This window comes from Pongo abelii, chromosome X (assembly GCF_028885655.2).
Source record: "Pongo abelii isolate AG06213 chromosome X, NHGRI_mPonAbe1-v2.0_pri, whole genome shotgun sequence".
NCBI lineage: Eukaryota > Metazoa > Chordata > Mammalia > Primates > Hominidae > Pongo > Pongo abelii.
This window is the reverse complement of record NC_072008.2, coordinates 117,195,067-117,220,716: the sequence shown is the minus strand read 5'-3', so window position 1 is coordinate 117,220,716 and position 25,650 is coordinate 117,195,067. Positions and strand designations below refer to the sequence as shown.

General features: G+C 38.9%; 1 protein-coding gene across 10 annotated transcripts in view; it reads left to right on the top strand.

Annotated features, from left to right (window-relative positions):
- Positions 1–24,704, top strand: part of DCX (doublecortin) — a 117,116-nt gene extending 92,412 nt beyond the window's left edge. For 4 of the 10 annotated variants that reach the window (XM_009235172.2, XM_009235171.2, XM_009235173.2 and 1 more), the window contains exons 6-7: positions 5,252–5,346; positions 17,170–24,704. In XM_009235172.2, coding sequence (XP_009233447.1) covers positions 5,252–5,346; positions 17,170–17,226 — 152 coding nt within the window. In that variant the 3' untranslated portion in view covers positions 17,227–24,704. Of the gene's footprint in view, positions 1–5,251; positions 5,350–17,169 lie in introns of all 10 variants that reach the window. The other 6 variants (XM_054544972.2, XM_054544969.2, XM_054544970.2 and 3 more) reach the window with 2 other exon arrangements.
- The last annotated feature ends 946 nt before the right edge of the window (positions 24,705–25,650 follow it).

Here is a 25,650-nt window from a genome sequence, read left to right as displayed (position 1 = left end):
CCCTTCCCACTCTACCCTCAGTCTTCACCAACCACAGCAGCTGGAGCTTTAAAATGCAAATTTGATCATATCACCTTCAGCTTAAAATTCTTCTGTGACTCTCCTTCAGAAACCAAATGCAAACTTCTTAATAGGCTACACAAAAAGGCCCCCAGGGGCTGACCCTTATCCTCTGTCTCCAGCCTCATCTCCTGAAACTCTCTGCTGGCACCCTGTGCTTGAGCCATTATGAGTTACTTGCACTTCTGTAAACATAATGTATTCTCTCACACATTCATGTCTTTGTCCCTGCTGGTGTATTTTTTTTAACTTTTATTTTAGGTTCAGGGATACATGTGCACGTTTGTTATATAGGTAAACTGCATGTCATGGGAGTTTGGTGTACAGATTATTTTGTTAACCAGGTAATAAGCATAGTACCTGATAGGTAGCTTTTCTGATCCTCTCCCTCATTCCACCCTCCACCCTCAATTAGGCCCCATTGACTGTTGTTCACCTCTTTGTGTCCATGTGTTCTCATCATTTAGCTCCCACGTATAAGTGAGAAATTATTTGGTTTTCTGTTCCTGTGTTAGTGTGCTAAGGATAATGGCCTCCAGCTTCATCCATGGTACTGCAAAGTACATAATCTTGTTCTTTTTCATGGCTGCATAGTTTTTTATGGTGTATATGCACCACATTTTCATTATCCAGTCTATCATTGATGGGAATTTAGGTTGATTCCATGTCTTTGCTATTTGAATAGTGCTACAATGATTATACACATGCATGTGTTGTTATGGTAGAATGATTTATATTCCTTGGGGTATACACCCAATAATGAGATTGCTGGGTCAAATGGTAATTCAGTTTTTTTTTAATTATACTTTAAGTTTTAGGGTACACTGAGGTAATTCAGTTTTAAGTTCTTTGAGGTATCACCACACTGCTTTTCACAATGGTTGAAGTAATTTACACTATTTACACTCCCACTAGCAGTGCATAAGCATTCCCTTTTCTCTACAACCTTGCCAGCATGTTACTTTTTTACTTTTTTTTTTTTTTTGAGACCGAGTCTCACTCTGTCACGCAGGCTGGAGTGTAGTGGCATGATCTCAGCTCACTGCAACCTCTGCCTCCCTGGTTCAAGCGATTCTCCTGCCTCAGCCTCCTGAGTAGCTGGGATTACAGGCGCACGCCACCACACCCAGCTAATTTTTGTATTTTTAGTAGAGACAGGGTTTCACCACATTGGCCAGGATGGTCTCGAACTCCTGACCTTGTGATCAGCCTGCCTCAGCCTACCAAAGTGCTGGGATTACAGGCGTGAGCCACTGGGCCTGGCCAACTTTTTATTAATAGCCATTCTGACTGGTGTAAGATGTTATCTCACTGTGGTTTTGATTTGCATTTCTCTAATGATCAGTGATGTGAAGCATGTTTTCATATGCTTGTTGGCCATATGAATGTCTTCTTTTGAAAAGTGTCTCCCTGTTCGTGCCCTTTGCCCACTTTTTAATGGGGTTGTTTGTTTATTTCTTGTAAATTTGCTTAAGTTCCTTATAGATGATGGATATTAGACCTTTGTCAGATGCATAGTTTGCAAGTATTTTCTACCATTCTGTAGGTTGTCTGCTCACTCTGTTGATAGTTTCTTTCACTGTGCAGAAGCTCTTTAGTTTAATTAGATCCTATTTGTCAATTTTTGCTTTTTTTATGCAATTGCTTTTGATGTATTCATTATTAAATCTTTGCCAAGTCCTATGTGCTGAATGGTATTGCCTAGGTTATCTTCCAGGGTTTTTCATTTAAGTCTTTGATCCACATTGAGTTAATTTTTGTATATGGTGTAAGGAAAGGGCCCAGATCCAACCTTCTGCATATTGCTAGTCAGTTATCCTAGCACTATTTATTAAATAGGGAGTCCTTTCCCTATTGCTTATTTTTGTCAACTTTGTCAAAGATCAGATGGTTGTAGGTTTGTGGCCTTATTTCTGGGCTCTCTGTTATGTTCCATTGGTCTGTGTCTGTTTTTGTACCAGTACTATGCTGTGTTGGTTACTGTAGCCCTGTGGTATAGTTTAAAGTCAGGTAATGTGATGCCTCCAGCTTTGTTCTTTTTGCTTATCCTTGCCTTGTTTATTTGGGCTATTTTTTTGGTTCCATATGAATTTTAATATAGTTTTCCCTAGTTCTGTGAAGAATGTCATTGGTAGTTTGATAGGAATAACATTTAATCTGTACATTGTTTTGGGCAGTATGGCCATTTTAATGATATTGATTCTTACTATCCATGAACATAGAATGTTTTTCCATTTGTTTATGTCTTCTCTGATTTCTTTGAGAAGTGTTTTGTAATTCTCATTGTGGAGATCTCTCACCTCCCTGGTTAGCTGTATTCCTAGGTATTTTATTCTTTCTCTAACAAGTATGAATGGGGTTGCATTCCTGATTTGGCTCTCAGCTTGGCTGTTGTTGGTGTCTAGGAAGGCTAGTGATGTTTGTGCATTGATTTCGTATTCTGAGACTTTGCTGACATTGTTTATCAGATCAAGGAGTTTTTGGGCAGATACTGTGGGGTTTTCTAGGTATAGAATCTTGTCACCTACAGAGATAGTTTGACTTCCTCTCTTCCTATTTGGATGTCTTTTATTTATTTGTCTTGACTGATTGCTCTGGCCAGAATTTCCAATACTATGTTGAATAAGAGTGGTGAGAGAGGGGCCAGGCGAAGTGGCTCACGCCTGTAATTGCAGCACTTTGGGAGGCTGAGGCAGGAGAATCACGAGATCGAGATCAAGATCATCCTGCCCAATATGGTGAAACCCCATCTGTACTAAAAATACAAAAATTAGCCAGGCGTGGTGATGTGTGCCTGTAGTCCCAGCTACTTGGGAGGCTGAGGCAGGAGAATCACTTGAACCCGAGAGGTGGAGGTTGCAGTGAGCCGAGATTGCGCCACTGCACTCCAGCCTGGTGACAGAGCAAGACTCCGTCTCAAAAAACAAAAACAACAACAACAAAGGGAGTGGTGAGAGAGGACATCCTTGTTTTGTGCTGGTTTTCAAGGGGAATGCTTTCAGCTTTTGCCCATTCAGTATGACGTTAACTATAGGTTTGTTGTAGATGACTCTTAACATTTTGAAGTGTGTTCCTTCAATGCCTAGATTATTGTGGGTTGTTAACATGAAAGGATGTTGGCAATTCTAATGCCTAGAATACCCTTCCTATCCTCTCTGCCTATGTGTTCTTATGGTAGAATGATTCTATCTCTGATTCTTCTTTTCCTAAGGGCTTTATTGAGATACAATTTATATAACATATAATTTACTAATTTAACATATGCAACTCAGTGGGTTTTAGTTTGACCACAGAGTTGTACAACCATCATTACTATTTAATGTCAGAATCTTTGCCTTCCCCAAAGAAAACTCGTACCCATTAGCAGACTTTCAAACTCCTGCCCTTCCTCCAACCCCTGGAAACCATTAATCTACTTTCTGTCTCTATTGATTTGCCTATTTCAGATTCATCTTTCAAGATTTCTCAGGTGTTGCCTCCTCTTGTTTGTCTTCCAGGCCCCAGATTTCAAAGTCTGTTCTCTGAATTCCAATAATACCCTATGCAAGGCTATGTCTTAGCGTTTATTTCACTGAATTCTTGCCTGCCTCCCCCAGGAAGTAACTTACTTCTCTCTGAAACCTCGATGTCTAACACTTTGCTTGGCTCATAGGTAGTGCTCCATAGCTACTGGCTAAATGAAAGAATGACAGGGAGGAGGGCTTCTCAGTGAGTGGGTGAGAGATGAGTGAGGATATAAGCCAGACAGTGAATGCTTAAGTGTCCGTTTTTCAGCTCACTTGCACTTAAATAAACTTACCAACCACTACACTGATGTCTCTTCCATCTCTACAGTTGATGTGCATGTTCCAGAACCTAGGGAAATATTTCCATAAGTGGTGCAGAAGGAATGTATCCTCAGGAAATATTCATGATACAGCAGTTTAAGCTTTACCTATGGGACTGACAGGAACACTATCAGGCCATCTTTCTGCTTAATGTTTTCAATTTTCTATTTATTCTCTCTGTCTCCCTCCCCCCCACTCTTTCTCCCTCCCCCTCTCTCTTCCCCTCCCCCACTCTCCACACACCCTCAGGATATTTACCTTTGTTTTTAAAGTACATTTTAGAATATCTCTGTTTAACAATGTAGGTCTTAAGATTTAAAAAAATACTTTAGTATGAAGTGTCTGAACAAGAATCCACTTTGAAAGCTGTTTAATTGTTCCATTTTAATATTCCACTTTTCTTCATGATTGGATATTAAAAAGCTCATTAGCAAGGGAATATAAAACAATTTAACAACACAATAGAATATAAATATGTTTAAAAAGAAACTCTGATTTTCAGCATTTTCTTGGCTAGAACCAAATGGGGGTGAACCCTGACTCTGGCTACCATTTTGGATCTTTATGTGTCTCTATGCCTTTCTTCCTGTTTCAACTTCCTCCTTCTCTTTTAATATCTTATCATCTTCCTTGTCTCTTTTCTCCTCCATTCCCGATCTCTTTGTCATTCTCTCTTTTTTGATTTTCTCCTCTGCCCATTCTGCTGCTTGAGCCTTCTTTTAATGTTTCACCTTCTGTTTCTCCTCCACTTTCTCTTTCATTCTTCCTGACTAGCCTATTTTCTCTTTCTTTCCTCCTGTTCTTTTCACACATGCAGAATGAGGTAGGAAAGGCACAATGGTGCGGCATGAGCAGGAAAAGAGAGGGGGAGAGACTAACAATGGGGCTGTCTTTCACCTACCCCATCATCTGCCACCAAAGGAAATGTGCACTGGTCCAAATTGCCCATATTTCTTCCCCTTTAAGGTAAGGCACATAACCTCTCTGTGCCTCACTTTTGTCCTCTATAAAATTAAAGCAAAATAATACCTTCCCAGACTACCTCCCAGAGATGTTAGGGGCAAACCTGGGAATGAATATGAAAAATGTTTGAAAAGAAACAGACCCCTGTGATTGGGAAGCACTGAGGAGGAAAGGGTGGGAGGATGATGGCCTTGCACTGCATAGGGATCCAATTAACTGAGGATTGCAGTTCTTGCCCTTTTGAGGAATGTGTTTCTTTTCACCTTTGTTCTACTCACCAAATCACTTGGTTGTCTGTGTACCTTGTTTGAATGTTCTTAGTGTCTTCAGAGGGGAAGGATAACTTGCTCCTTTGTATGCTGTTGATTTTTATCCCTTCCTTTTCTCTTGCCTTGGGCTAGCAAACGGAACCTCCAGCAGCCAGCTCTCTACCCCCAAGTCTAAGCAGTCTCCCATCTCTACGCCCACCAGTCCTGGCAGCCTCCGGAAGCACAAGGTATTATGTCTCTTATACCTTACTAAACCTCTTTGCACTCAGCGTTTCCTGAATGGCTTGGTGAAGGTTTTCTCTTCCATTCTAACTCAACAGTACATTAAGGCCAGAAATTTTCTTCATCTAGCTCCATTAGCTTGAAGTTCTGCGAATCCAAGCAGGGAGCAAGCTTCTAGTCAATTTTATTTATTCCTCCAATTCCTGACTTATTTCCTGCTACATTCTGGCACTTCTTCCAAAGGGTTTCCAAAAGGTCTCCAAAGCTAATGAGGTAACCAAACCATGCTTTGGGACATGGATTGAACACTTGTCTCCCCAGTTCAGAGACATATCAAAGGGAGTGTTCAGGGCACTTTATGTCACCAGGCACTAGTCAGTGGAAATAACAAAGATAGCAGTCCCAAAAAGTAGCACTGAGTTACTTACTCCATTTAGATTTACTAGACATCAACAAATGAATAGCTCCTACTTTCGCTCTGTACTCTTCATTACCAGGCAGATTCTGGTGCAGTATAGGAAGAGAGCACATATACACATTGCATTGGCATTGGCCACCATGTATACCCCTTAAACTATTCCAAATGAATATATCATTAAATAACAAAAGCACATAAATTCCCTAGCCCCGCTATCCAAACAGATTCTCATCTGTGTAGAAAATGTGGAGTGGTCACTGCCTTGAATCTCTTATACCTAAGGCAGTGTTGATGTGGCTTCTTCTCTGATTACCATACTGTGGAGCAACTTCCTCTAGCCTTCTCTAATCTTTTTCCTGCTCACAAGACTTGGTGTGAGATGGTAAAAGGCAAAAAGCCATCAGTATGACTAACTGCATCACAGAATCAGAGATGGTCAGAGCTGGAAGACACTTTAGATGGAGATAAATTACTTTTATTTGATTCTCTAAATAATCTTATGAGGTTTGACATTTTACAGATGAGGAAATTGAGAGCCAAAAAGTTAAGTTACTTACTAGGGTAACATATCTAGCTGTAAGAGTGGTACCCAAGTCACCACCAATGGTGTGCTGGAGCCAGCTCACACTAGGTGGTGAGAGCTGATTGTGTACATTGCTTCTCAACTCTGTATTGAGTATCATCACGTTTGTAACTTGAATTTGGCCATGGTGGGAATATTTACACCATGGACATTAACAAATAATATAAGTCAAGGTTGTTTTTTTCTCACAGTCAGTTGCTAAACATTTAACAGCATACCACTGCCTGACATCCATTTTCATTTTATTTTTTCTATATCAGTCTTTTAATTTCCTGGCTAATCTGGCTACTGCCTGCCCCATAATTTCTAATGTCTGTTCCACTGCTTTAATGGCCCCTTTAACTTCTGCTATTGAACCTTCCAGAAATTTCTGATCGTCCTGTTGAGCTATTTCATTTTACCAAAGAAGTATTTGCTGAACTCTGTGTAACCAGTGTTACCTAGAGATTATGAGAGGGATGAAAATTATTTTTACAGTTGGCTTTTAGTTATTCTTTGCTGAGCAGCGAAGCTTGTAAATATGGACATGCCAAGATAGGAAGAGTCTACTTCTGTTGTTCCACTGTCCACACAGCACCTCCTATATGCCTTTCTGCCCTTACCTTCCTTTTGGGAAGCATGATTTACCCTAGCACCTTCCATCGGTACCTTCCCTAAAGTGTGAAGGCAGCTTGGACATTTGTTCTGCACACTCAAGTTATTCAGTTTTTCAACTGACATGTTCAGGTCATTTACGCTGAGGACCCATCATCCACAAGCCCACCAAGGTGAGTTGTTTGCATTGTTAAACTATTTTTCCTGGTTGGGCTTGCAGACACTTATAGCTTGTTTGTTTATTGACTGAATTCTAACCATTGAAGGACTAGAACAAGCTCACAGGTGGCAGCATTGTCAGAGCTTCACTGTTTTCTTAACTGGAATTTTCAGTGTTTCATTTTATTTTTAAAATTACTCTTTTTAAAGACAGTTAAGCAAGCAAATGTTAAGTAATACATTATATCATTTTCTAGAGCAAGCTTTTAAATAAAGTAAACATTTAAATTTGGTATAATTCTCACTATTTTTAAACCTCTTTATTTTTATAACATTTCAAACTTACAGAAGAGTTGCAAAAATAATAAACAACTTATGTATCTCTTTACAGGGATTCACTAGTTGTTTATATTTTGCCTCATTTACTTATTTTTTATGTTCTCTCTCTATATGTATAATATATGTAGACACAATAATACACAAATAAATACATATAGTACATGTTATTATTTTTTCTTTTATTTATTTTATTTTATTTAATATTTTTTTGAGATGGGGTCTCGCTCTGTCTCCCAGGCTGGAGTGCAGTGGCACGATCTCGGCTCACTGCAAGCTCTGCACTCCCGGGTTCAAGCCATTCTCCTGCCTCAGCCTCCCGAGCAGCTGGGACTACAGGCGCCAGCCACCGCGCCCGGCTAATTTTTTGTATTTTTAGTAGAGACGGGGTTTCACCGTGTTAGCTAGGATGGTCTCGATCTCCTGACCTCATGATCTGCCCGCCTCGGCCTTCCAAAGTGCTGGGATTACAGACATGAGCCACCGCGCCGGGCCCATTTTTTCTGAACCATTTGAAATTAATATCACAGGCAAACATTATGCCCCTTTATCCCTCAATGTGTCAGTATGTAGTTCCTAAGAACAAGGATTTTTTCTTTCATAACCATAGCACAATCATCAAAATTAGGAAATTTAATACTGGCACAGTACTATTTTATATTCTACAGTCCATATTCAAACTTTATCAATTGCTTTAATAATGTTCTTTTTCTGGTCCAAAATCCAGTCTAGAATCACATTTTGCAAGTTCTCATGTCCCTTTAGTCTTCTTTAATCTGGAAAAGTTCCTGAGACTCTCTATCTCTCAGTACAGCATATTATTGAAATAAAAGGTACAGGCCAGTTATTTGGTAGAATGCCTTTCAATTTGGGCTTGTCTGATGTTTCCTTGTGATTAGATTCAGATTCTGAATTTGGGGCAGGAATATCATAGGAGTGATGTTGTGTCCTTTCAGTGCATCCTATCAAGAAGCAATAGTGTCATGTTTACACCACCAGTAATAAAGATTGAACTGGTTTTTCTGAATAAGATAAAAAGCTTGTGACCCTGTCTCAGTCCCCCTAGGTCTCAGGTCCTAGATTCATGCTCCTCCTTTCACACAGCTACCTGAACCTTAGCACCATCAAGTCTCTGGGCAGCAGGCCTGAGCAGATCTCATCTGAACTTCTGTCCAAGTGGACCTGAAAGGTGTGAGTCATGATGCAGACAGGAAGCAGATGGCTGAGGCCATGACTTTCCTCCTGCACAATTGGAAAAAACTTGAAGTCCCAGCGTCCCTTTGGTAACTTTTGATGGCTGTGGCGGGGCCCTAAGCTGTAATCAGCTTTTTGGCTTCTTCTCTTAAGCAGTTCATGGAGAATCTTCTTTAATGCAGCTGCAATGGGGTTAGCCAAAGTCCGCATACTTAAGTGTTACAATATGGACACGAAGTAAATCCTTGGATAGTTAATGAGAACAACATTTTGCATTTTCATACTGCTTTTTTCTATCGCACAGCCATTTTCTCATTTACCCTTGTGATATCCCTGTGAAAGAGACAGGGCAGATAGCATTTCCCTTTTACAGATGAGAGAAAAAGAAGTACAGAGGAAAGACAGTCCCAGTGTGATTCAACAAAAATTTATTAAGGATCCCCTTTGAAGAAAGTACATAGTAAAGATTTAAAAAAAAAAATCTAGAAACATGAGGAAACTCTTTCATTTATTTAATTTTTAAATTTTCAGAACAGTGATTGCACCAATGGCTTGAAATTTAGAGGCATTTTGTATGCAAAGTTGTCTGGAGACTAGAGGAAAGTATATTCAACATATTATTTGAAAATATAAATAACGTTATTTAAATATGCACTTTCCTCTGTTTCCAGACTTCTTTTGTCCTCTTGTACGTGCTTGGAGAGGCCATTTGATGAATAAAGTAGGGTCCTGACCCTTAAATCACAGAAGGCAACTAACTCTAATATAAGTGGCTTTGGGTAGTGTGATCAAGAGCTAACGAAAGGACTGCATGAGCACAAAGAGGGGGTGGGAAAGACATCCTACTGGGAGAGAGTGGGAGATGGGGAAAGCTTTTCACAGAGGTGACATTTAAGTGGCTGGTGAAGAGAACAGGCATGCCAGCTTTAAAAAAAAATCAGCAAGAAACAAAACCACACCATCATAAAAGTGCAGGGCACGTTTGGGAAATAGAAAACCCAAACTAGAAGCCAGGTTTCTCAAAACTCCTCCCTGACTTCCTTTGGACTATAAGCTCCTTGGACCAGAGACCAACTTTTTGTTTTCTCTAACACAATAGTATCGCCAGCACAGCTGTATTTGTTACAAACATTTTGTTCTGTAGGGCTCCAAGGGAATAAGCAAATGAATTTCAGGTGCAAATTATTTGTATTGCTAAGCAATATGTGTGTTTCTGTATTTCTACATATCAATCAACAAAAACAGAATGTTGAGATAATTCCTTTTCCTGAACATTGTTCTACCCATACAAGAAAATACATTTTGAATACGAAATAAATTGATGGAGATACAGCATTCAGAAGTTCATAATTAGGCCTAGTTCTATGAATTCTCTCCATCTCCTGCATCTCACACCATTCGTTCAGAGTCTCACAGCAGCTACAAGTGAAATCTCTTCAGGATTCTTTCCTCGGGCCTTATCCCCGCTTCCTCTGAGATAAAGGTCTGGAACAATCTTCTCAGATATTTTTTTCCACCAACCAAGCAACTCCACTGAAGTGTCTGTTACATGAATAATACTAAAGCCCAGTGGTTCAGTGTGCTGGGACTCAAAATGGCCTCCATATTTTAAAAGGTCCTTTTGTACTGCCTGAAAAATACCCATGGAGTTCACTAACTTGGCAATGTCTGTACCATTTCTCTTGCTTTGGGGTAACTAAAGAAAAAAATAGAATGATTGCAGTTTATAGAATTTTGGAACTAGAAGGAACCTTAAAGATCTTCCTCAATTTTAAGATCTAGAAGCAAGGACCCTGAAAAGGGAAGTTAAATGGAAAATGTAGGCCTAGAATCTAGTTTCCAGACTCTTAGTCCTGTGCTTTTTATATTACAGTGTTGTTTCATCATATGCAAGTTTAACTTAATGGAATTCATCAATAGTCATAACATAGTAATAGAGCGAACAACTATAAAAACTTCTCTTACATTTGTACACATCATTACATCCTGAATATCACTACATACATATATACACACGTATATATGTATATATCATATATATTAATATATATACAGCATATTGCTGTGTATGGCTGCATATTCAGAAATCACATAAACAATACTTAATTGTCAATATAAAGGATTTTCAAAGGTACTTAAAAAAAATAACAGCTTATTGAGATATAATTCACACAGTATAGAATTCACTCCTTTTAAAGGGTATAGTTTGGTGGGTTTTAAGGTAATTTAGTATACCACTATCTACTTTTAGAACATATTCATCACCCTCAGAATAAACCCCTTACCCATTAGCAGTCGCAGCCCCTTCCCCTTTCATCCAACCACTGGCAACCAACCACTAATCAATTCTGTTTCTATGGGCTAGCATATTTGAAACATTTCATATGCATTTCCCTCTGAAAACTGCTTTAGCTGCATCCTATAAGTTTTGGTATGTTGTGATTTCATTTTCCTTTATCTCAAGGTATTTTCTAATTTTTCCTGTGATTTCTTTTTTGGTTAGTCGTCTGTGCGTTGTTTAATTTCAACATATATATGAATTTCCTGAATATCTTTCCATTATTGTTTCTAATTTAATTCCACTGTGGCCAAAGAATATAATTTGTATCATTTAAATCCTTCTAAATTTATTGAGAATTGTTTTATGGCCTAGCATATGATCTATCCTGGAGAATGTTCCATGGGAGCTTGAAAAGAATATGTATTCTGCTCTCATTGGCTAGAATATTCCGTAGATGTGTATTTGTTTATATTATTCAAGTCCTCTATTTTTTTGTTGGTCTTCTGTCTAGTTGTTCTATCCATTATTGAAAGTGGGATATTTAAGTCTTCACCTAATATAGTTGAATTGTTTGTTTCTCCTTTCAATTCCTTCAGTTTTTGCTTCATGTATTTTGGTACTCTGTTAAGATACATAAATATTTATATTTGTATTTTCTGGATATATTGACTCTTTTTATCATTACAAAATGTTCTTTGTCTCTAGTAATAATTTTTGTCTTAAAGTCTATTTTTTTTTCTGACATCAGTATAGCAATTTTAGCTCTCTTTAGTTACTGATTGCATGGCAAATCTTTTTCCATCATTTTACTTTCAACATATTTGTGGGTTTGAATCTAAATTGTTTCTCTTTTAGACAGCATTGAGTTGGATCATGTTTTTAAAAAATCTATTTTGCCAGTCTCTGCCTTTAATTGGATTACTTTATCTACTTATGTTTAATGTAATTACTGGTAAAGCAAGAATTACATCTAACATTTTGCAATTTTCTATATATGTTATATCATTTTTTGTTCATTACTTGATGCTTGCCTTTTATGTGTTAAATATATTTCTTAGTGCACTATTTTAATTCCCTTGTATTTTTACTAATTTCATTTTGAGTACTTTTTAAGTGGTTGCCCTGAGGATTACAATTTACATTTTAATACACTCTACTTAAGATTAATACAAACGATTTAAATTATATATAAAAATTTTGCCATAGCATAGCTCTGTTTCTTTCCCACTCCTTTTTTCTCTTACTGACATAAAAATTACATCTTTTTACATAGTAAGTCCATCAACACATTCTTTTTTTTTTTCTTTTTATTATTATTATTATTATTATTATTATTATTATACTTTAGGCTCTATGGTACATGTGCGCAACGTGCAGGTAAGTTACATATGTATACATGTGCCATGCTGGTGCGCTGCACCCACCAACTCGTCATCTAGCATTAGGTATATCTCCCAATGCTATCCCTCCCCCCTCCCCCCACCCCACAACAGTCCCCGAAGTGTGATGTTCCCCTTCCTGTGTCCATGTGTTCTCATTGTTCAATTCCCACCTATGAGTGAGAATATGCAGTGTTTGGTTTTTTGTTTTTGTGATAGTTTACTGAGAATGATGATTTCCAATTTCATCCATGTCCCTACAAAGGACGTGAACTCATCATTTTTTATGGCTGCATAGTATTCCATGGTGTATATGTGCCACATTTTCTTAATCCATTCTATCATTGTTGGACATTTGGGTTGGTTCCAAGTCTTTGCTATTGTGAATAATGCCGCAATAAACATACGTGTGCATGTTTCTTTATAGCAGCATGATTTATAGTCCTTTGAGTATATACCCAGTAATGGGATGGCTGGGTCTCATCTGACAAAGGGCTAATATCCAGAATCTACAATGAACTCCAACAAATTTACAAGAAAAAAACAAACAACCCCATCAAAAAGTGGGCGAAGGACATGAACAGACACTTCTCAAAAGAAGACATTTATGCAGCCAAAAAGCACATGAAAAAATGCTCACCATCACTGGCCATCAGAGAAATGCAAATCAAAACCACAATGAGATACCATCTCACACCAGTTAGAATGGCAATCATTAAAAAGTCAGGAAACAACAGGTGCTGGAGAGGATGTGGAGAAATAGGAACACTTTTACACTGTTGGTGGGACTGTAAACTAGTTCAACCCTTGTGGAAGTCAGTGTGGCGATTCCTCAGGGATCTAGAACTAGAAATTCCAACACATTCTTATAATTACTAGTTCATGTAGTTGTCTTTTGAAATAAGCCAGACACAGAAAGAAAAATATTGTGTAATCTCACATATATGAGGGATCTAAAAAAAAAAAAGGTCAAATATACAGAGATGGAGAATAAAACAGAGGTTACAAGAAGCTGGGGATATAAAGGGAAGAAATGAGGAGATGTAGGTTACAGGATACAAAGTAACAGATATGTAGTATGAACATCTAGAGATCTAATGTAAAATATGAGGACTATAGGTAATAAAATTGTATTAGGGAGTAAGTAGATTTTAGCTGCTCTTGTCAGCAAAAAAGTAATTATTTGTGTCACTATAGTAACTACTTTACTATCTATATGTATCCCATAACATTATGTTGCAAACTTCAAATATACACAGTAAAATTTATTTTTAAAAAAAGAAGAAAAGAGTTACAAAAATAAATTTGTACAGTCTTTTGTGTTTACTTATGCATTTACTATTTTTTTAATTATGTGGATTTGAATTACTTTGTAGTGTCCTTTAATTTCTCTGTGGATGATTCTCTTTAGTATTCTTTTGCAGGACAGGTCTGCTAGCAATGGATTCTGTGTGTCTATCTGGGAATGTTTTAATTTCTCCTTTATTTGTGATGATAATTTTGAATGAATAGGATAGTTTTGTTTGCTTACCTTAAATGCCTTGATCCAGTAAGACTCCCAGCCTTCGCCGAGGGGCTCTGTTCCTGTGTTGGGACATGATTTCAATGCTCTGCCAGGCAGTTTACAACTCCATCTTAGCATTCTCTTGCTGCTTGCACAGGGCCTCAGGATCAGTCAATGGGGAAAGATTAGGGCCATCTCGCTTCTTTTCTAAGAATATACCCAGTCCTGAACTTGTGCCTGGCCTTCTAGATTCCCAGGAATATGGCTGAGCTTTTCAAAGATCCTTATAGGCACATGATTCTATGACTTTTTCCTTTCAAGGTTTTCAGCAGCTTGATTTGCCCCAACTTTTGCCCTCTTCCTCATATGGCTGCGATTTTTAAACAATTACAACTGATCAATGCCCCCTGAAAAGGCTGTTCACAGAGAGTGTGCTCTGAGTCAGGTTAAAAAAAGAAGAACCTGGCAAATGGGAGTTTCCAGGGAGCTACCCCACAGGTCAAAGAGTGACAATTCTCTGGGAATGAGTTCTTTGGGGAGCTCCAAACCCCCAACTGTGTCCTCCAGTAACTACTAGATTGCTGTTTTTCACTGGTACAATAGTGACTGTTGGTTTTCAAGGCTACCATGGAGCTGGGGAGAGGGAAAATCGAAATAAGGCAAGTTGAAACACCAAAAATCTTAGTATTTTTACAAGATTCATCAGTTTTTCTTCAACACTGTTTGGATTGTTGCAAGCTTTTGGTTGATTTTTAGAGTCCTGAAAAAGTTAATTTTGACAGTTTTGCCAGTGTTACTGCATTTGTTGAGGAACAGATTTTCAGAGGGGCTTATGCCACCTTTCTGGAAGTCCAGAGCTCAAAAATACTTTTGACTATGTTCACTTTACTCCAGTACTTCAGAATTAATCCCTTCAGAGATGCAACTCCATTGTATGCCACTTTGCCTCAATTCCATTTTACATGTATTTGTTGCATTTCTAGTATTTCCTTGGCATTGTACATCCTACCTGTGTATCAGTTTTCTAAGAAACTTTTGTTTGGTAGTTTAGAACAGGGATGCCAGATCCTGCCTGTGTCTTGGTTATATTTGCATGGATGACCCACCCCATCTAAAATATGGTTTTTTTTTAATATTTAAAGGGTTGTAAAAGAGCAAACCCCAAACAAGCAATGAAGAATGTATGACAGAGACCATATGTGACCAGCAAAGAAAACTTAAAATATTTACTATCTAATCTTTTACAGAAAATTTTGCTAATCCCTGACTTACAGTGAAGGGATGGTAGGTTGACAGGAACTGAGTCTATTTGCTGTAGTTGCCTTTGTTGTGTTTCTTAATCATTCAATATCCCTTTAGGACCCCCAAATTATAGTCTCAGAGCTGGAAGAAACCTTACAGATTCTTCACTGATAAAGAAACCAATACTCAAAGATTTGTTCAATGTCATAGCATTAATTAGCCAGGGTTAAACCTTGGGTTTCTGAATGTGCTTTACTCCTCTTTCCATTCTAAGGTGACTACAAGTTTTCCTGTCACTTCTTTCTCAGCAAAAAGCATTTTCAATGTTAGATAAATTCTCAATGTTAAATAAATAAGTCCTTCTCCTCCCCACTCTTGTCCCTCTTCCTCATTTCCACTTTTTTCTCTACCTCAAGGAGAAGCTATGTTCTCCAATTTTCTTGAACAATCCTCTACTGAAATTCTTGTCCTTATGATACAAAAGCAGTGGCAAGGCGGTGGGGGTGGGGGTGCTCTTAAGTAGCCACAGAATTGATTCTATACTTTCCAGTTCTCTTTGGTATCTTACTGATAACATGTATGAAAAAATTAGCCAGGTGTTGTGGTGGGTGCCTGTAATCCCAGCTACTCAGGAGGCTGAGGTAGGAGAATCACTTGAGCCCAAGAGGCGGAGGTTGCAGTGAGTGCAGATCACACCACTGCACTCCAGCCTGGGTGACAGAGAGGGACTCTGTCCAAAAATAAAAAAGTTTCTTAACCTAAACCTCATATCATATGCAAAAATTAAAAATGGATTATAAGCAAAGAATTCTTAGACTTGACAACAAAAGTAAAATCCATAAAATAAAAACTGATAAATTGGGTAAATTGGACCTCAAAAATTAAAAATGTTTGCTCTGCCAAAGACCATGCAAAAGCAGTGAAGGTGTGTAAAAAGACAAGATATAGACTGGGAGAAAATATTTGCAACCCAATATCTAATTAAAGGCTTATTTAGAGAATATAAAATAACTGTTAAAACTTACCAGTAAGACAAAAATCTAATTCAGAAATGAATAAAATTATGAAGAAACATTTAATTGAGGAAGAAATACAGATGAAAACTAAGCACGTGAAAAGATGTTAAACATCATTAGCCATCATGGTAATGCAAATTATAATCACAATGAGATGTCACTACAAATCCACAAGAATGGCTAAAATGAAAAATAATGAAAACATCAAATACAGGAGAGAATGTGGAGAAACCAAACTACTAATACTTTGCTGGCAGGAGGTGAGACTGTAAATGGTATAGCCACACTGGAAAGCAATATGGCATTCCTTACAAAACAGAAAATGGAATTACCATATGACTCAGCAATTTTACTCCTGGGTGTCTGTCCCAGAGAAATGAAAATGTATGATCACACAAAAACTTGTACAGTACAGGAATGTTTATGGCAGTTTTATTTGCAATAGCCCAAAACTTGAATCATTCAACGTGTGCTTCAACAGGTGAATGGCTAAACAAACTGTGGTGCATCTACACCGTAGAATACTACTCAGCAATATAAAGAAGCAAACTATTGATACATATAATGGCTTACACGAGTCTCCAGGGAATTCTGCTGAATGAAAATGGCCAATCCCAAATGGTTATATACTGTATGGTTTCATTCATATAACATTCTTGAAATTCCAAAATTACAGAGACAGGAAACAGATTATTTGTTGCCAGGGCTCAGGGAAGAGGGGAGGGTTGGATGGAGCTCTAATGGGGTAGCACAAGGGAGCCTTGTGTTGAAGGTATCCTGACTGTGTTCTGATAGTCTGATAGTTCTGTATCTTGACTGTGGCAATGGTCACACGAATATACACACATGATAAAATTGCATAGGAGTATACACACACACACATACACACCCCACACACAAATGATCACATGTTAAACTGCAAGATGGTACCATTAGGGAAAATTGAATGAAGGATACATTGGTAAAAGGGTACCTCCCTGTACATTTTTTCAACTTTCTGTGAATCTATAATTATTACGTTGTAAAATTAAAGAAAGTATTAATAAAAAAACTAAAACAGACATTCCAGAGCTCAAGATATCAAGAAAAGGAAAATTAACTTTCTCTCTTCTCTTCTTATAGGACCTGTACCTGCCTCTGTCCTTGGATGACTCGGACTCGCTTGGCGATTCCATGTAAAGGAGGGGAGAGTACTCAGAGTCCAGAGTACAAATCCAAGCCTATCGTTGTAGTAGGGTACTTCTGCTCAAGTGTCCAACAGGGCTATTGGTGCTTTCAAGTTTTTATTTTGTTGTTGTTGTTATTTTGAAAAACACATTGTAATATGTTGGGTTTATTTTCCTGTGATTTCTCCTCTGGGCCACTGATCCACAGTTACCAATTAATGAGAGATAGATTGATAACCATCCTTTGGGGCAACCTTCCAGGGATGCAAAATGTGCTAGTCCATGATCTTTCAATGGAAAGCTTAGGTGCCTGCGTTATTTTTGCCCTGTCTAATTTTGCCCATACAGTCTTCCTTCTGTAGAGGGCTGTTTACATATACAGCACTTAAAATGTTTGTGTGGGAAAAAAAACTCATTGGCAGATCCAAGAATGACAAACACAAGTGCCCCTTTTCTCTGGATCTCAAGAATGGTGGAGGACCCTGGAAGGACAGCAAGGCAGCTCCTCAGCCTCACTCTTCACTCCTGATTGAGGCCCGGGTTTCTTGTCCAGCACCAATTCTGGCTGTCAATTGGGAGAAATACCAACAACTTATAATTGTGACACCAGATGCTTAGGATCCTGGTGCTGGGTTAGCTAAGAGAATAGACAGAATTGGAAAATACTGCAGACATTTCAGAAGAGTTTATAAAGCACAGTGAATTCCTGGTCAATCTCTCCACTGAGGCAATTTGGAATCAATAAGCAATTGATAAGAGTTTGGAGTAAGGGACTTCATATACCTGATTCCTCTAGAAGGCTGTCTAACATACCACATGATTACATGAACTGTATGGTATCCATCTATCTCTGTTCTATTGAATGCCTTGTTAACAGCCAACACTGAAAACACTGTGAGAATTTGTTTTCAGGTCTGACACCTTTCAGTCTCTTTTTATAGCAAGAAATCAATATCCTTTTTATAAAAACTCATGTCTGTATTTCAGGAGCAAACTCTTTGGGCTCCTTTTTTATAAACTGGTGATTTTTCTTTTGTCTAAAAAACACATGAAGAAAATTTACCAAAAAAAAAAGCAGAAGAATAATGTAGTTTAGAAATTATGCTGTCACTGCCAAACAGTAACCTCCAGGAGAAAACAAGATGAATAGCAGAGGCCAATTCAATAGAATCAGTTTTTTGATAGCTTTTTAACAGTTATGCTTGCGTTAATAATTTCAATGTGGACCAGACATTCTAATTATATTTTAAATGAAATGTTACAGCATATTTTAAGCAACTCTTTTTATCTATAATCCTAATATTTCATACTGAAGACACAAATCTTTCACTTGTCTTTAACATTAGAAAGGATTTCTCTTTACTAAGGACTGATCATTTGAAATAGTTTTCAGTCTTTTGAGATACAGGTTTATAACACTGCTTTTTTTTTCTGTAATCGTAGCCCATAATGGCAAAGACAACTAAATTTAAGTGAAGGTCATGCATGCCAATTCTGTGTTTGCTTTTAGCAGATATGAAGATTTCCTTATTTCTTTGTAATTGTGCAGATATTTTGAAAGCCACAGCATTCGAAGCCAAGCTGCTGTTTGGCTACTGAATGGCTTGCAGTTGTTCCTCCACTCTAAACGGAATGAGCTTGCTGTGTGTGTGTGTGGTGGTGGTGGGAGGGGGTGGTGCATGTGCGTGTGTGTGTGCATCTGCAGCTGCTTCAAAATTAGGAAATACTACAGGACACCCCTGTAATGGATTGGTGGCAACTTGGTGGCACTGCTGATGTGCACTGTGTAGGGGGGAACCCAGTGGTGGTGGGGTATCTCAGATGCCCCTAGACAAGTTTCAGATGTCTGTAGCTACCAGAAACATTTTTGGTTCAGGAAAAGTGAGATGATGGTAGTACTAGTTCTGGTGAAATTGAAGAACCCCAAATGATGAGGATCTCTTTTTGCCCCCTCTCCTTTTTCTGTAGACCCATTCAAAACCATTAATAAGCCCATTTTACTAAGCCCCTATTTCTTTCTAGAAGCTCAGGGTTTTCTTAGTGCCTCCCAGAACATTTTGTAGTTAATTGGGAAAAAGTGATACTTGGATTAGGGGGTGTGGGCATAAAGAATGGTGGGAGGCCTGATTTTAAACTTCAGGCCAGAACCCCCAATGACTCCACCCATAGTCTCACTTTAGGTCTCATTTAGTCCAACACCTTTATTTTAAGATGAGGACGTGGAGGCTGATAAAGAGCAGGACCAGAGGAAGAATCCAGATTTCCTTATGCTTGGGCCTCACACTAGCTCTCTGACTATTTTCTTGATTGCGGTATATGTACTACTAGAAAATACTAGATGGACATATTTTCTTTAGGATAACCTTTGAACCAACAATCTTCAATAACAATAGTACATCTTCCATCTTATTTTTAATCGAGAATAAGGAAATGTTTCTTTATGGCCATTTTGGAGGGGGCAGGGGATGAGGCTTGGCATAGTCCAAAATTCAAGTCTTCAATAATTAATTGCATTTTAAATTGGCCCACTTTCAAGGCAAATTTTTTTTGTGTCTGTAACTGAGCTCCTCCACCCCTGTCATTCACTCCCAATTTTACCCAATCCAATTTTACCACTCAAGTTCCATTGTGTTAATTTCTGCACAGTCAGCAAACATTAAGTCAGCAAGCATTTGCCACCACTCCCTATACTTCTCCCTCCTTCTTATACACACACACACACACACACACACACAATCCATCTCTTGCTTGTTCCTACCTCCTGATTTTTCTTCCCTACAGAAATAGAAATAGGGACAAAGAAGGAGAAAATGTATATATTGGGGCTGGGCTGAACAACTAACTTCATAAGTAGTGTTAACTAGGGGTAAATTGAGAGAAAAGCTCCTTTTCTCTTCACTGTTTTGGAAAGGATAGCCATTAGCATGACTGCTTTGTGTCCTTATGGACTTTAGTATTAGCCTAGATTGAATTATAGCGTTTTCTAGCTGGAAGGAACCTTAAGATCACATCGTCTACTCCTCTACTCCAAATTTCTCATTCTTCAGGCCAGGAAACCGAGACACAGAGGTAAAGTAATTTCCCCAAGGTCACACAGCTGGCTGGGGCAGGATTGGGTTTAGAACCCACATCTCCTGGCTCTTATTCCAGGGCCTTTTCCCACTAAGCAGTATTGCCTTCTATTAGGCTCCTGAGAATTATTTCTCAGGGTCATGTTGCATCTTGAAGCCACATGCTGCTGCCCTGATCTCAGTGGGAAATCCACCCAGCAACTTAATACAGTCCCTTTTCCGTGCATTCACCTGGTTCCCATCCACATGGGTTGCAGATGTCCTTGAAGAGAGTGAGGCATTGAGAGCCAACAGGAGCAATGGGGTCCCTGGCCTTGTCCATCTGATTCAGGAGATCACTGCTCCATCTTGAGGAGCCCTCTGAAGAGCCCCCCACCGAATGCTTGCCTTGCCCAAATGGAATGGAGGAAGACTGATTTTCCCCATCAGTTCACCTTGTGTCATCTCATAATGGTTGGTCTTTCCAGGCTGAGGGAAATGTTTCTTGTTTCCAGAGTAGAAAAAGAAAGAGTGGAACAATAGCTTTGTTCATCCTAACTTTCTGAGATGGCTTTTCAACATTTTTAAAAAACTAGTGTGGCTACCATTCACTGGCAATGATTTCTTTTAGAATATGAGAGTGAGATGAGCTAGAGAAAATAACCTGGTCTCACTGTGGTTGCCCTCATCCACAATGTCCCCAAAGCCATCCTGCTCTGATGAGGACAATTTCCAGGTATAAGCAAGGGGCTTTGTGACAAAAATGTACCCTGGCTGATGTTAAACATTGGCTCCTGTGTTTGCACCAAAATAGCAAGCTGTGTGCTCTATACACTCTTCCCATCTTGTTGTGTACACTGCTCCTGTGGCCTTCCACAGCAGAAACCAGGGCAAAAGGGTCCAAACATGTGGTTTTCCTTGCTGCAAGGCTCTTCCTGGGAACTAAGGGGGTATTTATTAGTTCAATTCTAAGAGACCTCTTTCTGGGCTTACCCCACTCCTCAGGTACTTCTCTCTCCTTCCTCCTTCTCCTCCGCAGTCACAAGTAACCAAGGAACCTGAAAGTGGATGTGTAGCTATTTGAAAAAGGCAAGGAACCCTGAGATTCTTCTTTGAATCATCTAGTCCAAGTCTTAGACCAGTGATTGGTGCTTACCTTGAACAAAATTTTGTCTGTGTTCCTAATCCCTTCAATACTCTGAGTACAATGCTCCCAATCACCCTGCACATTTGATTCTAAATGGCTTTTATTTTTTAAAAATTCATATCCCTAGGACAGGAGAACAGGATGCCTGTATCCCCAAAATGAGCTCCAGGACACTGATGGGAATGTTCCCAAAGATCACCCCACCTCAGAAACATCTGTGCCAAGAGACTTCCCCAGATAGAAACACTGGGACAGTGGTTTGAACAACTTCTTTTATGGTGGTCCAGTTTGCTATGGAAATAAAACACACTGATTTTTTAAAAAGGTTATTGGAAACTGTCTTTGGCCACATAGGGCCACTTGGATCCATTTCCAGGCCTTACTCATATATTGCCTTCACTGAATCAAGGGCTTTGGCTTTAAGTCCCAGACTGACCTCCCAAGTGAACCATAAGTGTTTTGGAGCTCATCTGGGGTGGGGCATGAGAATGTTGCCCCATCTATCCCTTCAGGAAAAGGTGCCTTCCCTCCCTTTCTCCTAAAGCCTGGTCCCCAGAAATTGTTTTCATCTCCAAAAGTCTAGTATGGTCTTTATACACCCAGCCCCCAGCCTCTTAGTTTTGCTTCCTGCCTTGTTTCCTTGTTAAGGATCTATGCAGACCTCCCACTTTGGCTTAGCTAGCGTGACATTGGCCATCATTTGACAAGACTAACTTTTTTTTTTTTTTTTGACAGAGTCTCCCTCTGTCACCTAGGCTGGAGTGCAGTGGCACAATCTTGGCTCACTGCAACCTTCACCCTTCACCTCCCAGGTCGAAGCAATTCTCCTGCCTCAGTCTCCCGAGTAGCTGGGATTACAGGCATGTGCCACCAAATCTGGCTATTTTTTTTATTATTATTTTTAGTAGAGATAGGGTTTCACCATGTTGGCCAGACTGGTCTTGAACTCTTGGCCTCAAATTATCTGCCCACCTCGGCCTCCCAAAGTGCTGGGATTACAGGCATGAGCCACCATGCCCAGCTGACAAGACTAATTTTTTATCTCTTGGTTTATTGGCTTCAACATCTTCTGGAATCAGAGGTGATTTTTTCTTACCTTGGATGCCTGAGACTAGGGAAGTATAGAATTCCAATTGGGAATTAAGGCATCTTTCTGCTCCTGATCAGAAGGGCAGGTTAGTTGGGAGAGGTCAGATGGCACAACAGAAGTCACCTTGTAAGTAAGGCAAAGACTTGAAGGCATTAGCATTTCTCATTACTAGGTCAATAACCTGAGGGAATCAATGGCTTTTTGCCACTCTACCTCTTGTGTATCTCTTTGACTTTTCTTTCTCTGTCTAGTTTCCTCTGTTCTCAGTTTATACTCTATGTTATCATTCTCTCTTTCCACAGTACAAACATCCATCCTTTGTCCTGTGCAAATTCTGTCTCTCCCTCTTATTATCTTTATTTGTACTTTTTCCTTCCTCCCTGTCTAGGCATTGGGCATGTGCCTCTTCTTAGCCTGTGATTTTGCCTTGGGACTGATGATAAATTATTTCCATATTCAATCAGCCCTGGTCCTACCCCAGTCCAATCAGAAGTATGTTGGTGGGAATCAGCCTGATCCTGGCCCTTTCTTCTTCTCCATTTTCATTCGTAATCCCTCTCAGCAGATCTTTACAAGCAGTTTCCTTATAGCTCATGTATCTTTAGGTCTTTGCCTTCCAAGCACTGTACAGAATACTTTGTGGTTCCTTTTCAGTCTGCCATTTTGTGGAACAGTGAAGCGTGCTCAGAGACATAATCAGCTGAAGAGAAAAAATCCACCCATGGATTTATATCAGCTAAATACTAATAATTGATTTTGTTTGATGTGCCCATAATTTTTAAAGCTGCAATATAATATAATGAGGGACCACAGGTAATTTCTCCTGTCGTTTGTTTTGGCTGGATGGGGGTGGGGGAGTAATTGCTTAAAGTTTTACCGTTACACATTAAACTCTCTATAATAATCTTGTTTGGGGCTTGCTAACTGTTGAGTTGTTTTAACTAAACTGGTAGGCAATCAGAGTTTATTTAAATGAAAAGATTATTTAACAAATCTATACTATAAAAAGAGACATTTGCTTAATTGAAATGTATTTTTTCCTTCTATTACTAGAGTCACCTAAACATTTACTCTTGACACCAACTGTTCATGATACTGAATAGACAGTCCATATAAGAGAAATTAGTGGACCTAAAGAAGCCAGATAGTAGGTGTTAATTTATTAAACAGAGTGCAAAGCCCTTGGAAATGTCACTGCTTGGCAATACCATATGGAATGCCAAAATTTACAATGACTTTTCTTTATAAGTTATCCGAAAGGGATTTGAACAAGTAAGAGGTTATGCCAAAATGTCTCCAATGTATGGTCCTGTAATATATTGCAGCTTGAAGCCAATGATCCCTTATGACTTGTATACAACTAATGCATGTTTTGATTGAATTTTGCATTTCCCATGTGTGGTAAGTTCTTTAAAATGTTTTTGATCACCTTTTTGTGCCACTAAACTTGTACAGAAAATGCTTTTATGGCCATTTTCAAAGGGAGAAAGTTTAAAATGGAAACAGCCCACCCTTTCTGCCCTATAGCTGTAGTTAGAATTGAGTAACTGTAGCAAAACAGCTGTAATTGGTGGTTGTAGTGTTAGAGGTGTTAGCTTGCTAGTGACTAGCTTTGGAGAGTAAATGCATGGTATTGTACATCACATTTCTTAACTCGTTTTAACCTCTGAAAAGAATATATTCTTCTTTGTAGTCCTTCTTCCCACCCCTCTTGCCCTCTCCCTCTCCCTGCTCCCAGCTGTCTTACAGTTGTAAATATCTGATTGGAGGCCCAATAACTCTTGCCAAGTAAAGTCAGCAAACGACAAACAAACCAAAATGTGAGGAAAAGGCATTTCTCAACCATCTCTCAGCAGTTATTGATCATTTCTTAAGGAACAGCATTGTGATCAAAGACTCAACTTTACGTAAAAATCAGTGGTAAATTGGGGTTATATTTGGCCATTTGATTACATTTCAGCATTGAATAGTTTTCAGAATCACACGTAATCCAAAGACAGTAGGTAGTGATGTCCCTTATCCCTGCAGCTGTTTTAAGATAGAGACCTCAGAAGACTGCTTGACCGATGACCAATAATTATTTGAAAAAAAAAAGAAAAAAATGAGAGAAATACAACAGATATTTAAGAACTTTAGCCACCTATTTAGAATAGTTATAGCCAGAAAAAAAAACAAGGGCATGAGTTCAAATGCATTACTATCAATGTCCCAGGCAATACCTAACCTACTCTGAAATTGTGATTCAAAAGCAGTATTTCAAGAGGCATTCTCCTTTTTTGGTTTGCTGACCCCACTTGGACTGGTAGGTTTGGTGAGGCCCCCATAAACCAGTTGGAGCAGACCCTTTTCATCTCCTGTGCCTGTAACACCCCTCTTCCCTCACCCCCTCCGCAATTCAATGAGGGCTTTCCTGGGTCAGAGGACTTCAAGGTTGTCTAGAGAAGTTTGCCATGTGTGTAAGGTGCTGTGAACTGTGAGTGCTGAAGATTTGCAGCATTCAATACCAGGCAGCCAAAGAGCTGCTCTTGCAATCATTTTGGCTCTCAAGCTCTGTTCTTCATCGCATTCTCATTTCTGTGTACATTTGCAAGATGTGTGTAATGTCATTTTCCAAAAATAAAATTTGATTTCAATATTTCTGGCTGACATTCTTTTTTAAAAAAAACAAAAACAAAAACATAAAACATTGAACCAATAATCATATAACCTCAAAATGTCCAAGCTGGCAGGAAACTTAGACATTATTTTTTCCAACCTCTTAATTTTATAGATGGAGAAGCTGAGAGTTAATGTATGATAGAAACACCATAATTATCGGTACAGAACATTTACAAAAAATAAGATCTCAGATCTCCCTCCAGAGTTGAGCAGGAATAAAGTGACCTCATTTTATGCATAAGATGCTTTGGCCAATGGCAACCTGTGTCATCAGGTGGTGACTTCTAGTACCATGTTTTCAGAAGCCCGAGAAAGACTTCATGCCCACCAAAATACCTCTACCTGTTGCTTGCAATTTCTTTAACAGTGTGGCTATTCTTCTTCAATAGGCTGACGGTGCAGCTACTCTCTGTGAGAGGAAACACATAGATATCTTATTTACCCTCAGACATAAATGACTGATGACATAGTTTTCTCAGATCAGGTTTTAAT